This window comes from Kockiozyma suomiensis (genome assembly GCF_038497685.1).
Source record: "Kockiozyma suomiensis strain NRRL Y-17356 unplaced genomic scaffold V2V93scaffold_8, whole genome shotgun sequence".
Classification (NCBI taxonomy): Eukaryota; Fungi; Ascomycota; class Lipomycetes; order Lipomycetales; family Lipomycetaceae; genus Kockiozyma; species Kockiozyma suomiensis.
This window is the reverse complement of record NW_027117671.1, coordinates 108,891-123,964: the sequence shown is the minus strand read 5'-3', so window position 1 is coordinate 123,964 and position 15,074 is coordinate 108,891. Positions and strand designations below refer to the sequence as shown.

The window sequence follows — 15,074 nt, the reverse complement described above, 5'->3', positions numbered from 1 at the left end:
GAGCTAAGTAGACGCAATAGCCACGTTGATCTGAATGTGGAGATGGCCATGGTCTTACTGGCAAACAAATATGAGAACTTATCCACGCTAGTTTTGCTCAGAGCTGAACAGAATCCGGCCGGCCCGGATACCGGCGGCGAGAAAAGGAAGTGCGCGGCTTCCACCCCTGAGCATAGAATTGGCCCTAAAATTTAGCGTCGCCGGCCGAATTCGTCAATATGATGGCGCAGTGCGGCTCGATGTTACGCCCTAAACCGGATTTAGATTTGAGCGAGCTCTTCTCATCTCGGTCCCGCCGTGGGGCCAACTGGAAGCTGGCGGATGTGAAACTTCTTATTCTTTTCAAGTGTCTTCTGTTTACCATCACTCACTTCCTCTACGCCATGCAGAACCTCAAAAAGGCCAAAGTAGCGCTCACTCGTCCAGCTGGACCTCGGACAGCCTCTTCAGCTTCACTCCTGACGCACATGGAGGCTGCCGAGTCAACTCCGCTCGTTAATACATTCAATACCGCAGACATCGAAGAAGAGGAAGAGTCCAATGGACTTCCGGGCTCAGGTATCGGTCCCGACGACATTCCTGCTCCTCCTCCTATCGGAATCTTTGGACTGCTCCACGTCGTGCGCTTACTTATGCTGTCGTCCTACGTTAACGTGCTGCTTGTTTTTGTGCCTGTCGGAATCGTGTTTGGTGCGATTCACGGATCGCCTTACTTAGTCTTCTCTTTCAATTTTTTGGCCATTGTTCCTCTTGCCGCTCTTCTGGGTTATGTAACAGAGGAGCTTGCAAAACATGTTGGGCAGACCCTGGGTGGCCTTCTTAATGCAACTTTTGGAAACGCTGTTGAACTTATTGTTGCTGTTGTTGCTCTGGCTCGAGGAGAGATTCTCATCGTTCAGGCTTCTATGCTTGGATCTATTCTTTCAAACATTTTATTGGTTTTAGGATGCTGCTTTTTGGCTGGTGGAATGTACTATCAAGAGCAGCATTTTTCCAACATTGTTGCTCAGACTATGTCTTCGCTCATGGCCCTGGCTACCTCATCACTGCTGATACCCGCCGCATTTCGAGCGACCATCGATTCAGTTGAGGAAGGAGGAATCAGTGAATCTCGTATGCTTGCTGTCTCTCGTGGAACTGCCATTGTCTTGCTCATAATTTATGTCCTGTATCTCGTCTTCCAGTTGAAGTCGCATGCGACGCTCTTTGAGGGTTTAGAGGGCGATGCAGAGGACGAAGAGCCGGCCCAAATGTCTGTTGCTACGTGTTTGATCGCTTTGACTGCTATCACGGTTATTGTTTCAGTTTGCGCCGACTACCTCGTTGATTCAATTGATTCTCTTGTCGTTTCCACCGGCCTTTCAAAAACCTTCATTGGACTGATCTTGCTGCCAATCGTCGGAAACGCTGCTGAGCATGTCACTGCCGTCATGGTGGCTATGAAGAACAAGATGGAATTAGCTATTGGTGTTGCCATTGGATCAAGTATGCAGATTGCTCTCTTCTTAACCCCTTTTCTTGTTATTTTGGGATGGATAATGGGCCAGCCCATGACCCTCTTCTTCAGCACATTTGAAACAGCAGTCTTGTTTGTCTCAGTTTTTATAACAAATGTGAGTATTTACTTGATTATATTTTCTTAGTGAGGTTGCTAACTGGTAATCATAGGCACAAATTCAGGATGGCACTTCCAACTGGCTGGAAGGTGCTATGCTTCTGGGCACCTATATGATTATTGCGATTGCATTCGCTTTCTATCCTTCAGAACTGTGATTTTTCTGAGGTTTATACATCGAATATTGACTAATAGAACAAACGTGGGTAATTCATGCTGCAGGCATTGCGATCGGAATCCGCAGGATTGGATCAGATCTTTGTTACATTATCTTTTGGGTAGAACTTGCTGGTTGAAATATAATATGACTAAACATAGATGAGACAATCAAATAGTAACTTTTCAACTACAAACATCGGCGCTCTGTTTTCTCGAAAATCAGTCACTCTATTGATTATCTAGAGGATGTTTTTGTTTTTGTTAATATAAATTACTATTGAAAGATACTATACATGCTTGAAAGCAGCGACATCAAACATATCGAGCCATCTCGTTCTCATAGAGGTTAAACTTGTCAAAGTATCAAGTTCATACAACTAGTAGAATGCTCACAGCCTAATCAAGCTCGGCGCCGATTTGACGAGGCGCGTTGGTGGCACCCGTCGTAGAGCCACTGCCAAAAAAGCTTCCCATTAAATTTTGTAACATATCTCCCTGTCCTCTTGGTTGAATATTAAAGAAAATAAGACCTATCTTATCGAGAGCTTTGTCTAGACATCCCGCATCATTGATTGCATTCTTGTATCGTAATCGAAGACGACGATACAGATCCTGGTTTCCACGCTGACATGCTTTAATTAGCAGCTCAAAAAAGTTAAGAAGAGGTAATTCTGAAAATATAAAAATCTCATCACCAGAGGAAGATGAAACCTTCTGTGAGTTTGATATCCGGCCGGATTCGAGGAGTCTTTCGATAAAAATGTTAAGCGATTTTGCAGCATCTCGTATATTTCCAGCTGACAGATAGCCGAGCACGGCTCGAGATATATAATATGGTGCCATTGGTAAATCAAAATCATCGGAGAACCATTCAAAAAGAAGATTTGCCAAAACGGTTGCGCTTTCCTTTGTTCCCATCAGAAGATAGCGCTCCGCTTCGTAAGTTTTGTCCTCTGTACAAGAATTAGCAGCTTATCCTCAATCTAGGCCATGACATTTTTGAAACCAACCATTAGCATATACTGATCCAAATACATGATATAGTTCTGGGTCACCGAAAGGGTAGTCGTCAGCAGCCGACCACTGAAGAGCATCTTGAACAAAGTCCTTTCTGCGTAAGTCATCCGGCTTGAATCTTTTAAATAATTGTATGATCCGCGCTGTTTTCGAAGTTAGCCAAAGCTCCTGTTTAATCAAATCCAATTGACATACCTTTAGAGATAGGGCTGACTGGAACGCTTGCTAGTTTATAAGTATCAACGAGATAGCGAGCTAGCTCACCACCGCTGCCATCCTCTCCTACCGTCAATAGTTCTTGCGCTCCTTGGTAAAGAGTCTCAATGGCCTGATCATACTGCTGGGCTTTATTGAGTCGAGCAACAACTGTTTTGATGGCTTGCTGAGCCTCGTAATATTGACGGTCCGCAATCCTAGATGTTGATCTTAGTATGATGATAAAAAGAGACATCAGTCGCTCAAGCGTCATTCAAAGAATGTAACGCCACCTACCGTTGACGGACGCGAGAAATGGTTTTCTCTAACTGCTTATTACTCATTGAGCAGTTTATCAATATCTCTTATAATGTCACGTAATTTGCTCTCGTGTTTCAGGGTCTTTGATAGTACACTTATTGTAGAAAACGTAACTATTCGGCGCACTTCTAATTTACTAGGGTTTACAACTGGGACAACGCCGCACTGCTCGCCGCATAATACATTGCTCGCATGTATTTAAGTCCATACTCTTATCAGAACAATAAATATAAAATGAAAAATTATAACACTAAATTCGAACGCTCTTAAGCATCTCCAGTCCAGTCTGAATTCTAGACCCAATTCGAGTGCTGAGATCGTACTCGTGACCATAGTTTGCGGCCCTGGTGAGCCATTTCTCTGTCTCGTCTTTTCCCGCTTCTCCATGTATAGTCCATTCAAATACCGCTCGTTCGTAAATTCCACAAGGAACTATCCAATCTTCTTTTCCCTTCACTTGAATTCTCTGTATAGGCATGACTGCGTCTGTGAGCAATTTCAGTCCTGCCTCCTGTTGCCCCAGATGCCGCAAGATTATACTCTGCAGCAAATTCTTGACCGCCAATTCATCAACCTCGGCTAATTGAGGGATCTTTGCAGCCGATTCTTTGAAAAAATCAGAGTCGTTAACAGAAATTGAATTCAGATCAACAGTCGCTGGTTTTGCCACATGGTAAAAGTTCAGTTCCTGTAGTGATTGTAAGAGCTGCTCTTCGGGCATCCGTTTGTAACCGTTCCAGAAGTAGATAATTTCATTAGCGGGGCTACCTCCCACATAGTCCACTATACTTGCTGTTTTGTCATTGGCAGGTATCCAAGATTTCCATTTAGCAATTTTGCGGGAAAGATACATCTCTAAAGGCATTGGACGTCCAATGACTTTTCGACGCCCAACTAAAGAAGGAGCATCCATCAAGTATCTTTCCGCCTTCTTTTTATACTTGTCTCTTTTGGCCACATCAGGATTATCGGAGCGAATTTCTTTTCTGTATAGCTCGACATAGCAAGCGCCAGCAACGTAGTGATATAGTGCATGCGACCAAGTGTTCAAGTGTGTCATCAAAATAAATTTTCGGCCAGCTTCCTCAAACTCATGCATGTCTAGATAGCCCATTGCCATTTCAAAAACAACCAAAGCTTCTATCTGCCTCATCTGGATCTTCATAGGAGATTGAAGAGTCTTGATGACCTCCGGAAGATTACCATTCATGCCTTTCATTCGCGCCTCCTGTAATAGCCAAAGAGCACTATGAGGAAATTTTTTGCGAGTTTTTTCTAATTCTTCTATCAGTCTTGCTTTGGGGTAGGCACCCTCCACTTCTATGTCGCATGTTTGTGCAGGCCCAGTGTAGTACAGCAACAATGTCAGAAGAGCTAACGCCCCGTGTATGTTATCCGATTTTGTTGCCTCCCATAGCATTAAGATGCTGGCGTCTTTGTCACCCTTAAATCCAATTATAGACAAAATTTTTCCAAGAGCTGGAGGGATCATGGAAATGACTAGTTGCAAGACGCCGAAGCACAAATTTACACCGGATTTGATAAATTCTTCAGTTAAATAAGTTTCACCGGTACTTTTCGGCAGTGACATGGCAAACGGTTTGAATTTGATTTCTGGAGGAAGATCCGCGAGTTTGTCTGACTGCTTGGCTAAGAAATCGTCGTCGCAGGTCTCAAGTTCCTGATCTAGGGATAGCTGTAGATCGAGCGCCTCTAGTGACTGATCTAAATCATCAAAGTTTTGATCCTCATTTTCCTCCTCGCCATTTCCTTCCAAATAATCTTTCTCTGGGTCAGAACTTTTCTTGTCAGCGACGGGGATCGCCTGAGCCTCTGTTCCACCTTCTAGACTACTGTTGTAAATCTCAGCAAGAATCTGATATGCTCGCCGAAGTTTGTAAAATGACTTGACACTAGAAATTGCACTTTCACTTAAGAATAAGACTACAGCACCCATAAGATGTGCTTCTGCAACTGCCAGATAATACTCGGTACCCGGGGCAAATGCACTGGATTTATAATGAGATTTCTGGGCCCTCAGACGATATTTGATAGCAGAAGACTCTGCGCAGTTGAGTTTTTCGGTGGCTATTGGATATCGTTAGCAAAATCAACTGCGGTTATGACGGTCATTAACACGGTAATATACCATTTTTGATCACGTCGGCCTCGAAGCCTAGAGTGGCTGAAATGAAGGCTAACACGCCTCTTCCGAGCTGAGCACAGATTTTTAGTATCGCATGCATAATCAACCAAAAAAACAGATAACATACATCCGGATAAGCCGACTTTGTAGCGCATTCATCTAAAATTTTGTTCGCTTCTTCCAGATCATCAGCCATGATACAGTCCATAGCCTTCAACGCCTTCGACACTAAATTTCATTATTCAATTAAATTAATATATTGGCATATACAGTAGATTAGATATCTTACAAACAGCCCCTTCCTCTAAAGAGTTTAGTGACTTTGACGACTTGCTGTTGGTCAGATTGGCGGATTTGCCACGCAGCCATGAGGTGGGCTTTACCATGACGAAGCTGACGTCGACAGTCGCGTGTGAGAAAGCTAATGGCCTTCAAAAGTATTGATTCGGGAAGATCTTCGGATTTTCAAGATCAGTAAGAATAAAATCGCCTTTTATCTTCCGTAACAATATAAACAACTGCTGAGATTCGACTCAGCTGGTTTGATTGGGAATGTTATCTTATTTAATAGGTGTCCCCGGGAGTTGCGTATGGATTGCGCCGCGCGGACCGACCTCAGACCAGCTTTTCGCGCGCTACTCATGTGAGTCTGAGAGCGACGCGTCCCGGCCAAATTTGCCAGGTCAAAAGGGTATCGACAGATTGCTAGTTTTAATGCCATTTCATATTTTTGGGGATTATTTAGAAAGCTTTTAAATTTTGGAGTCATACAAAATGGCTGCCGCCGAAACCGCTCAATCGAAACGTACAAGTTTGGAAGTACTTTCAACTGGAAACCTCACCGTGCATGTCCCTGATCTGTCTGGTTCGAGTACTAATCTACGCAATGTAGCTGATGCAATACTGCAGAAGTCTCCGAGGAGCTCGGTTTTCTATGGTTTGTTAATTTGACTAATAGAGAACCCGCATGGCTACTAATGTACTTGAAATAGACGAAAGATTACCTGTCTACATTCATCTGCGTCTCTCAACCTCTGAGGTTCCAGATATGACCCCTTTAAATTTTAATAGCTATTTGGCTCGTCTTGCAATATCTGTTGATGTTTCTGCGGCAAGTTTTGCTAATGCACGATATTCGTCTCTTGGTTTTCCCCAGCAACAGCAGACCAAAGTACAGGAGCTGCAAGAGACTAAGCATCCTATCTTTTCTACTGTGGTCGACCACACATCTCTAATCCGCGTTATTTGTGCCAAACCAAAGAATGATCACGGAAATCCAAATGAGATTCAGGATTCTTCTAGTGTAGAAGGCGACAGACAACTTTTTGATGACGCAAGCAGTGGCTGGTCTGCAGTCTGGCTGGTCGAAGTGCTTTTAACGCGTCCAAAGACCAGACTGATTTCTCCGCGCATTGCAATTTTTGCCCGAGCCAGTCTTCGAGCAAAAGCAACTGAAGGAGGGGCGATTTCTTTATGGACGCCATCACTATCAGATGAGGATAGCGATCCCGAAAGCTCGCTCGTCATTGAAGAGCAGCCATCAGAAGAGTATTTGGTTCCCTTAGCGCCTCTGTCTGGAATGAACCTTTTGGACGGCTTGTCCCACGACATAAAATTTGGCACTCTACCTGATCCTCCCACCTTATCGGCCACCAAAATTCTCTCACCAACTGCACGCAACGCTGGTTATTCTGGGTCAGCCTTGCCTCCGGAAGTTATCAAATTACCGGGATTATCCAATAAGATATACATTCCGGTATTTCCTTGTATTGCTTTACGACTCCGAAGTTCCCGTTTACCTAGTGGGACTACACTTTCGGAGGATGAAAATGTGGTACTTGCCAATCTGGACATCGACATCACCGCATATGCAAAGGTTGATGTCATTATTCGATCAATAGAATTCGCGGTTGTCGGTGGCAAAGTAGACCAGCTTCAATTACCTACCCACAAGTTCCCTATGCGATGCCAACCTATGGATGGAATATCAGAGATTTTTCGTTTGGTGCCGATAGCTGTTCATACCGGGTCATCAAATACGATTGGATCTCAAAACAGGAATAGCGGGATATCACAAACAGAGCAAATTGCTAGTAGGCAAGACATGATAAGATCTGTGTCAATAAAAGTGGAGTATACCCCAGTTTTGAAGTCTAAGTCTGAAAGCATATCTCACTATTCAAGTATGGACTATGTCGATTCTATGGGTCCACTGGTTAGAACAGTGTGGAATACAGTTATTGATTTTGCCATCGACAATACTGGTGTTACAGCTTCGGTACAGCAGGCTAATGACCAGTCTCGCGTAGCTCAGTCGCAGTTTGGCTCAGATTCGCTACCCCTACCTTCCAATGGAGGCTTCAGGTCTGTCTCAGGCAGGAGCTCATCCGCATGGCTACAAATGCAGCAGCTACGTTCTCCTAGCATTGGATCTTCTATGAATGCTGATTTATCCCCAATGCTTAGTGGAGACCATTGGAGCCTCCCAACGCATCCGCCTGCAGCTCATATGGCGCAATCGGGAAACCATCAAATTTTATCTCCTACCATGGCGTCACAAGTATCTCTTGGTTTTCAACAGCAGCTACAACAGCCTGCATATCCTTCTGCCGCTTTAAGAGAAATTTCGCATGAGGGCTTAAGCATCACATTCACTGGCCCAACTCAAGTTCTTGCCGGTGAAATATTCACGTGGAAAGTTTTCATTTCTAATAACTCGCGCTCATCCAAACGTATTGCTCTAATTATTCAGCCAAAAAAATGGAAAACCAACAACTTAAAATCTTTGCCGCGTGAGCCGCTTTCACAAACACAATCTTCTCAACCGCAACAGCTGCTGGCTTCATCTTCGATTGTGATAGACGATGCGGCCTTACAAAGTATGCATACATCTGGAAAAATAGAAGCCGACGAGTTGGTCTCCTTGGTTAACGATATACGGGTTGGCCCCCTAGGTCCAGGTGCAATTCATGAAACGGAAATTAAGCTGGTAGCATTGGGTGTCGGTGTTTTGAGTTTAGATGGAGTTAGAGTAGTCGATTTGGCTAAAGCTGCAGGTTTCGAATGTACGAATCTAATGAATGTCATTTGCAGACGGGAGTAAACACGAATCTATTAGTGTTAAGTAGTTATTGACAACCTTGTTTTATTACCGTCTTTGACCTGATTAAAGCTAGTTTGTTTATATAATATAATATAGCACTTCCATTAACACTCCTTTGAAATCGCAAACAAAAAAATTCAGTACTGTTCTATGACAGCCTCGGGGTCCCTTCGTATAGCTAAATCCGACAAATCGGCGTCATTTTCAATGCTTAAACCACGTTCGTTTGCCAGATGAAGCAGGCAAATAAAGCAAAAGCTTGTAGAGATGTCTGCTAAAGCTTTCGTTGGATACATAGTGCTCAGTCCGCCGACCAACTCCGAAAATTTTCGGTCAGTTGTATTCGCGGAATCAATATTTTCAGGTCTTGCAATAGATGACTTAGAACGGCTCTCGGGAATCACGGGATTGGGAGCAGTTTCGTCGCTCTCCAGTCTGATCCAGAGATTGTCTTTGAGTCTTTTGACGTCTACTTTTTTAGCTACCCGAGCGTAGTTGACGTAATCAGCTTTGAAAGTGCGACTGCTGTTGAGCACCAACTGGCTTCCAAATTCAAATTCCTCTTCGGCTTTAATCGCCGCAGTGCGATTACCAGCTAGATTCAAAAAATAGTCCTTTGAGTCAGCGCTGGCTAGGTCTTTTTCATGAATTACAGCTCCAGATAGTGGATCCAGAGTTTCTGCTGCATCTACAAAAATGCCTTCCGGATCATTGACAGTTTCTGATCCTCTTTCATCGAAAAAGTTGGCGTCGTAGTTAGGTTGAAATGCAACATCAGAATCGTCAATATGTTCACCATATCCAAAATGGCCAACGTTGTCGTCGTCATCGTGCATGCCACTACCAGAATTTTGTAGAGCTATGTTTGATGAACCAAATTCTTGGTTGCGAGCTGCGGTCTGTAAGAGCAGCTGGGTACCAGTTTTGGACAATTTCTCGTTGGGGTTGAGAAATCGGAGCTCAATCTGAGGTTTCAAAAATAGTCTTAGGAGATTTTTGGAGTTGAAGTTGATATCGTCTGGTAACAAATTTCTTGTGTCTGACCTCCATTGGGATCTTGCAAGCTGTATGCTGCTCGGGTTTCCGTTGTCAAAAATATCATCTTCTGCAGTTCCTTCCAGAAAATTAATTTCAAGATCTTCCTTCTTCTTAGCCTGTCGTGTAGGGGCGGACCGCTTAGGCTCAATATTTTCTCTTTTCATTCGTTCAATTTTCCAGTTTTGAGTTCCTGCCCAGTTCTTCTTGATATTTTCATCAAAATATGCAAAAATATCTGTGTCATTGTTCTTGCTGTGGTTGCTTTCTTTGGCAAACCGAAGAACGTATGATCCAATAGCTGGATTCTCGTCATCAGAATTGTCGTCGACTTCAATTTCGTTCATTTCATACGTGTCCCGGTATTCTGGTACCTGGGAGCCAGATCGAATATCTTCAAGCCAAAGATCACCGCCATTTCCAAATTCCTCGCGAGCAACTGCATCAGGAACAAAGGTCGTGTCCTCATGTAGATAATGATCCGCATCATCAATATAACCGTCATTGTGGCGATCAGGTCTGTTAAACTCATCTTCCATGTCTTCAAACTCTTTCAGAAAGGGTATATCCGTTGGAACGGTATTAGCGTCTGCTGGAAATTCGAAATCTTTTAGCGAAGGACTTATAAACTTTCCATCAAGGTCTGCAAGGATATCGCCAAAGAAACGGTCTTAACAGCAAAAATTAGCAATACATCAATTGTAAATCTCAAATCATTCTTTACCTTTGAGCGCTGATAAATCGAGCTCCTTGGCCGCGCAATAGTCTGTATTGTGTGTACTGTTGTCATCCACTAGGTCTGCTTTGACTTCCTTGTTCGTGTCAAAGACAACACGACCAGTGGCATCAATAAAAAGATGATTGAGAAGCATTCCTTTAGCACCGCCTTCATCGAAATCTGCAGTGGCTTTCTTGAAGAGCGGATCAACAGAAAATTCCAGATCAAGTTTTTTGAGCTGGATAGCCTCGAAGTCTTTCGCCAAGGTATGTTCAGATCGAATGCGGCGTTTGGGCTTCTTAGAACTTTCAAATTCGTCATCGGAGTTATCTTCATCGGCGGCACGTTCTTTGTCGGTTGTTGAATTTTTCTGTCTAGTCGCATTATCTGTGAGTCCACTTAAAAGCTTTCCAGTTTCGGTGGCTACAGAATCGATACGTGAGGTATAAATCTTGACACAACCATCCAAAGTACATGAGGCCTTCTGAAAATTGATGCCATCGCCCTCTTTGAGTAAAGACATGTCGTGAAAGTAGTCAATCAGCGCAAAGTTCCAGCTGTTGGCAGCATTGATTTTCTATTTAAACGTTAATTTGATTTGTGGATAAGAGCACTAATAGAAATATACGTACATTATCCGTAGCAAGCTTCATCCACTCTTCAAAATTTGACAGAAGTGGAACTCTTGGGCTGCTGTCAGCTAAATCGCTATCCGGCTGTGGCCTGTGTACTGGAGAGGCGGCTGCAATAATATTGCGATTGATTTCGTCGAGGACATTGCGTTTAAGACTACTCCGGCTTATTTTCTCTGAGTTATCGTCATTAAGAATAGGAGCATCGACTACTGTCGTTCGTAGCTTGGATGGAGACGGGAATTGACCGTTGTTGAGCACCTTGCGAGATCGACCTGGCGCACGGCCTGTACCAGAGTTGTCGGCATTACTAGCTTGTTGGCGAGCCATCACAAATATATCAGATATTGATATATGCTGTTTCTTGATGCAAGAGGACAGAAGATGGTTATAGAACTATCGAAATTAGCAGTGAAGATAGAGTACGATGCTAATGTCAACCTGAGGTGCGGCTCTTTTGTTTTGATGGGTGTTTGATTATTGTTGACATGGCAACAGAATAAGGATAGGGTTTTCATAACCCAAAGACACCGACGACGCGCTGGGACTGGGCTAGACCTCAATATGCACGTGCCTCTGACGAATGCGAATAATCTCTATCACGAAAATCAATCTCAACCACCATCGTCCCAATTGTTGAAGAGTTGAGAATATTGTCAGGAGCAAATTTGTGCGTAAATGCTAAAATGGATATGAACAGTTTTGATATGAGCTCTTCTACTATTTCGTCAAAAAATTGAACGTAGCGCGCATCATACGCAGGACGCCTATCAACGCATGATGTCGCAAAAGCGCTATCGCTCCCAGGGCTCCTCTACTCGATTGCAGATATTTTTATGTTTGCTGTCAATAATATGTCTAGTCTATGTCAAAACCACTGTGACAAATGCTTTGTCAATCATTGCGCCTGCTTCCCCTCTTGTCACTGCGCAGAAGTCACCGCACGATCTATTATCATATTCTATTGCTGTCGATGGAATAGAAGTGAGTAATTAGCTACATCTTGCTGATAATCTATTGACATTTTAATACTGAGCTCCTCTTTTCTAGTGCAAGGATATAACAAAAGCAGCTGATCAGTGTGCTTTTGCAAGAACGTATTGTGCCGAGGAAAAGGTTGGCTTTTTTAATTACGTTGAGTTGTATTATTGCACTGCTAAAGAATTACGCCTAATTGCCTTTACCCTTATTTTGATTTGGTTGATAGCCGTCTTTACTACTATAGGAATCACTGCCTCAGATTTCCTGTGCCCAAATCTGAATACAATCTCTCAAATCTTTGGCATGTCGGAAAGCTTGGCGGGTGTTACACTTCTTGCCCTTGGCAATGGCTCTCCGGATGTATTCAGCACTTACGCTGCGATGAAAGCTGGTAGTGGGTCTTTAGCTGTCGGTGAGCTAATTGGTTCTGCATCATTTATAACATCCGTTGTTGCTGGATCCATGGCTATTATATGTCCGTTCTCGGTCAATAAAGCATCTTTTCTACGCGATTTAGGGTTTTTTACTGTTGCAGTAGCTTTCGCCATGTACTGCTTACAGGATGGATATATTGCTTTATGGGAATGCGCAGCTATGGTGGCTTTTTATTTTACATATGTAATCTTCGTTGTCACGTGGCATTGGTGGTTTGCTCGAGAGATTCGTCTCGAAGAACCAGTACAGACTTACCAAAGCGGATCTGATTCTGGCGCAACTTCTTTTCAAAGAGCGAGATCTGATAGTGACAATTCCTCATATTTCTCGGATGTTGTGAATAGTGGTGGGCTTGTAAACGATGACCTAGAATCGGCTCCTTTGTTGGGACGCGAACCCCGTTCCACCAGCATTGAAATAGAGCGCGCTATTGACAGGTATGCTCTACGAGACATTCAAGATGACAGAAATGATGGAAATAATAATGCCAGCAATGCGCAAAGACCTCACGGCAGGCATGGCTACAACGAGTCACCCGGGAGCTACACGTCAACTACTCCAATAAGGCCGTCCTTGATGGGAGCTCTTGATCTGCGCTCAGCTGTAGAGCGGGGACGCATGGAAAACAAGTCGCCGTTAGAAGAAAGCTCCGGACTTCAATATTTACGTCATGCGAGATCTGTGAGCCAAGGTGTTCCGTCGTATTATAAAAGTGAGAGAAGACGCCATCATAGACATACGTCTTCTAACTCCGGATATTTCAATTCTGCTCACCATGCAAACGATCTGCGATTAAAGTCGCGGAGCGGTCGTACAGAAAATATTCACCCGCGACATGTCCGATCGCTGTCTTCAACAGACGTTGCCCGTCTGGAATTGTCGGATGGTACATTGCGGTCGCAGACATCTGTCTTATCACACATAGATTCAGCATCACATAGTGCTTCCAATGCATCGATGACTTCGGAATTGGACGTATATCAGAGACCATCTTATCGAGAAGGATCGGGGCATCGACCATCGCTATCTGTAATCACGAGTGAAAGCCATACCCTAGATGCTAGCCCTATGACTGCTACCAGTTTGACTTCATTGCAATTGCCTCAGCTGCGCTCTGGACGAGAGAGACACGCGCGTTCGGGTAGTGCGATTAGTAAGAAATCGAGGTCACCTTCCCCATTTGACAGATTTCTGGCTTTCCAACCCAGTTCGGCTCGTGATTCAAGTGAATTGCCAGTCGGCTCCAGTCAGCTTCACGAGGATGAGCTTCTTCCTGACTCTGACAGGATACGTGAAGCTGAAACACTGATATCTCCTTTAACGGCAAGCCAACATCTAAGTCTTCCCACGACCTCTCCAGGTTCTTTATCAGATATATCTGAAATGAATTCGTCGGTACAAACGCAAATTTCCAGTCAATCCTGGATTGGTGCTATATGGGAAGGAAGAAAGGTTCTGTTCCCTACCGTTGGGGAAATAAAAGAAAAGACACCAATAAATATCTTCATCAGTTTACTTGCCGTTCCTACCGTCTTGCTTCTTACAGTGACAATTCCGGTGATAGAGACAGATCATAGAATACAAGAGGTCATAAATGAATCAGCTATAAGTTCTGAGAGTGACGTTCCGACTCTACAGATCGAGTCGAACAGTATCGACGATGACACAGGAACTGTCAACGGTAGCAATGCGCCGCGTGCGTCGCAATATCGCGGCTGGATCAAATGGCTGTTATGTGTACAATGTGTATGCGCACCTGTAGCTGTGTATGTTATGAATATGTATGATGCGGATGATTTTCGCTCGAACTTGTTTTTTGTGGTTTTTGGTGGCATACTACTTTCTTGTCTAGTTGCATACTTTACCGAAAGCAACGTTGCTCCACTGAAATTGCTTCCGATTCTTTGTTTTATTGGGTTTGTTGTTAGCATATCATGGATATCGACTGTTGCAGTCGAAGCAGTAGGAATTCTCAAAGCATATGGAGTTATCTTTGGCATCAGTGACGCTATTCTGGGTTTGACGGTGTTTGCTCTTGTATGATACAACACACTGATGAAATTACTTGCTACCGCAAAAAATGCTAACAAAGTTTTATTAGGGGAACTCCCTGGCAGATTACATTGCTAATATCACGGTAGCGCGAATGGGGTATCCTATGATGGCTATTAGCGCCTGCTTTGGCAGCCCTATGTTGAATATTCTTGTTGGTATTGGTATCTCTGGTTTAATACTGTTACCGGGTATTGGCGATTACACCGACGGTGATGCATACGAATTCGAAATTTCTTCTTCTCTCATTATTTCCGCATCCACCCTCTTTTTGAATCTACTGCTGTTTTTGGTTTGTGTTCCTTTAAGTAATTGGCGATTGACGCGAAGGATCGGACTTGCTAGTATTGGACTATGGTTTGCAGGTACCAGTATAAATCTCGCGCTTGAGATAGCCACTAGCAACTAGAGTAAAGTCTTTTTTGTTCTGTTCATATCTGTGAATTGATATGACAGTATTTTGGTTAGAAACGAGTTTACAAGGAATACTAAAATAAATTTTTGTATCAATTCCGTATTCTACTTTTTTGCGCCTCTATGATTAGCTGTTTTAATGTTTTTGACGAACGGTACCATACCGATTTCAGTCTTGTAAAGTGGATGCAAAAATATCTTTGTGACCGCGTGAACGAATTTAGAAAGAAAAAATCCCCAGCTGTAAAAGC

The 15,074-nt window shown here is 43.5% G+C and overlaps 6 protein-coding genes across 6 annotated transcripts; 3 read left to right on the top strand and 3 right to left on the bottom strand.

Moving 5' to 3' along the window:
• Positions 1-273: 273 nt before the first annotated feature.
• Positions 274-2,085, top strand: V2V93DRAFT_370490 (Sodium/calcium exchanger protein-domain-containing protein). The gene is made up of 2 exons (XM_066910285.1): positions 274-1,613; positions 1,669-2,085. Exons 1-2 carry the CDS (start codon positions 384-386, stop codon positions 1,771-1,773), a joined length of 1,335 nt encoding a protein of 444 aa, XP_066765210.1. The 5' UTR covers positions 274-383; the 3' UTR covers positions 1,774-2,085.
• Positions 1,942-3,425, bottom strand: V2V93DRAFT_405581 (uncharacterized protein). The gene is made up of 4 exons (XM_066912655.1): positions 3,284-3,425; positions 2,987-3,204; positions 2,785-2,934; positions 1,942-2,727 (listed from the first exon to the last, which is right to left on the bottom strand). Exons 1-4 carry the CDS (start codon positions 3,328-3,330, stop codon positions 2,171-2,173), a joined length of 972 nt encoding a protein of 323 aa, XP_066765209.1. The 5' UTR covers positions 3,331-3,425; the 3' UTR covers positions 1,942-2,170.
• A 3-nt stretch (positions 3,426-3,428) lies between these two features.
• On the bottom strand, positions 3,429-6,025 carry V2V93DRAFT_370486 (outer membrane protein Iml2/Tetratricopeptide repeat protein 39). The gene is made up of 4 exons (XM_066910284.1): positions 5,743-6,025; positions 5,581-5,681; positions 5,457-5,523; positions 3,429-5,395 (listed from the first exon to the last, which is right to left on the bottom strand). Exons 1-4 carry the CDS (start codon positions 5,837-5,839, stop codon positions 3,558-3,560), a joined length of 2,103 nt encoding a protein of 700 aa, XP_066765208.1. The 5' UTR covers positions 5,840-6,025; the 3' UTR covers positions 3,429-3,557.
• Positions 6,007-8,661, top strand: V2V93DRAFT_370484 (TRAPP trafficking subunit Trs65-domain-containing protein). The gene is made up of 2 exons (XM_066910283.1): positions 6,007-6,390; positions 6,446-8,661. Exons 1-2 carry the CDS (start codon positions 6,228-6,230, stop codon positions 8,554-8,556), a joined length of 2,274 nt encoding a protein of 757 aa, XP_066765207.1. The 5' UTR covers positions 6,007-6,227; the 3' UTR covers positions 8,557-8,661.
• Positions 8,547-11,358, bottom strand: V2V93DRAFT_370483 (condensin complex subunit 2/barren). Its single transcript, XM_066910282.1, has 3 exons — positions 10,942-11,358; positions 10,316-10,886; positions 8,547-10,261 (listed from the first exon to the last, which is right to left on the bottom strand). The coding sequence occupies exons 1-3, from the start codon at positions 11,269-11,271 to the stop codon at positions 8,694-8,696; spliced, it is 2,469 nt and encodes an 822-aa protein (XP_066765206.1). The 5' UTR covers positions 11,272-11,358; the 3' UTR covers positions 8,547-8,693.
• Positions 11,356-14,923, top strand: V2V93DRAFT_370481 (Sodium/calcium exchanger protein-domain-containing protein). The gene is made up of 4 exons (XM_066910281.1): positions 11,356-11,387; positions 11,440-11,925; positions 11,992-14,394; positions 14,459-14,923. The coding sequence occupies exons 2-4, from the start codon at positions 11,719-11,721 to the stop codon at positions 14,816-14,818; spliced, it is 2,970 nt and encodes a 989-aa protein (XP_066765205.1). The 5' UTR covers positions 11,356-11,387; positions 11,440-11,718; the 3' UTR covers positions 14,819-14,923.
• The last annotated feature ends 151 nt before the right edge of the window (positions 14,924-15,074 follow it).

Coding starts and splice junctions, on each gene's coding strand:
- V2V93DRAFT_405581 (XM_066912655.1), bottom strand. CDS start 3,330: ATGAGTAATAAGCAGTTAGAGAAAACCATTTCTCGCGTCCGTCAACG. Junction 2,935..2,986: donor AGTCAGCCCTATCTCTAAAG/GTATGTCAATTG, acceptor CTTCGAAAACAG/CGCGGATCATACAATTATTT. Junction 2,728..2,784: donor TGGATCAGTATATGCTAATG/GTTGGTTTCAAA, acceptor ATTCTTGTACAG/AGGACAAAACTTACGAAGCG.
- V2V93DRAFT_370490 (XM_066910285.1), top strand. CDS start 384: ATGCAGAACCTCAAAAAGGCCAAAGTAGCGCTCACTCGTCCAGCTGGA. Junction 1,614..1,668: donor TCTCAGTTTTTATAACAAAT/GTGAGTATTTAC, acceptor TGGTAATCATAG/GCACAAATTCAGGATGGCAC.
- V2V93DRAFT_370481 (XM_066910281.1), top strand. CDS start 11,719: ATGATGTCGCAAAAGCGCTATCGCTCCCAGGGCTCCTCTACTCGATTG. Junction 11,926..11,991: donor TTGCTGTCGATGGAATAGAA/GTGAGTAATTAG, acceptor CCTCTTTTCTAG/TGCAAGGATATAACAAAAGC. Junction 14,395..14,458: donor GTTTGACGGTGTTTGCTCTT/GTATGATACAAC, acceptor AAGTTTTATTAG/GGGAACTCCCTGGCAGATTA.
- V2V93DRAFT_370483 (XM_066910282.1), bottom strand. CDS start 11,271: ATGGCTCGCCAACAAGCTAGTAATGCCGACAACTCTGGTACAGGCCGT. Junction 10,887..10,941: donor TGAAGCTTGCTACGGATAAT/GTACGTATATTT, acceptor ACGTTTAAATAG/AAAATCAATGCTGCCAACAG. Junction 10,262..10,315: donor CGATTTATCAGCGCTCAAAG/GTAAAGAATGAT, acceptor TTTGCTGTTAAG/ACCGTTTCTTTGGCGATATC.
- V2V93DRAFT_370484 (XM_066910283.1), top strand. CDS start 6,228: ATGGCTGCCGCCGAAACCGCTCAATCGAAACGTACAAGTTTGGAAGTA. Junction 6,391..6,445: donor GAGGAGCTCGGTTTTCTATG/GTTTGTTAATTT, acceptor TACTTGAAATAG/ACGAAAGATTACCTGTCTAC.
- V2V93DRAFT_370486 (XM_066910284.1), bottom strand. CDS start 5,839: ATGGTAAAGCCCACCTCATGGCTGCGTGGCAAATCCGCCAATCTGACC. Junction 5,524..5,580: donor CAAAGTCGGCTTATCCGGAT/GTATGTTATCTG, acceptor ATCTGTGCTCAG/CTCGGAAGAGGCGTGTTAGC. Junction 5,396..5,456: donor GGCCGACGTGATCAAAAATG/GTATATTACCGT, acceptor GATATCCAATAG/CCACCGAAAAACTCAACTGC.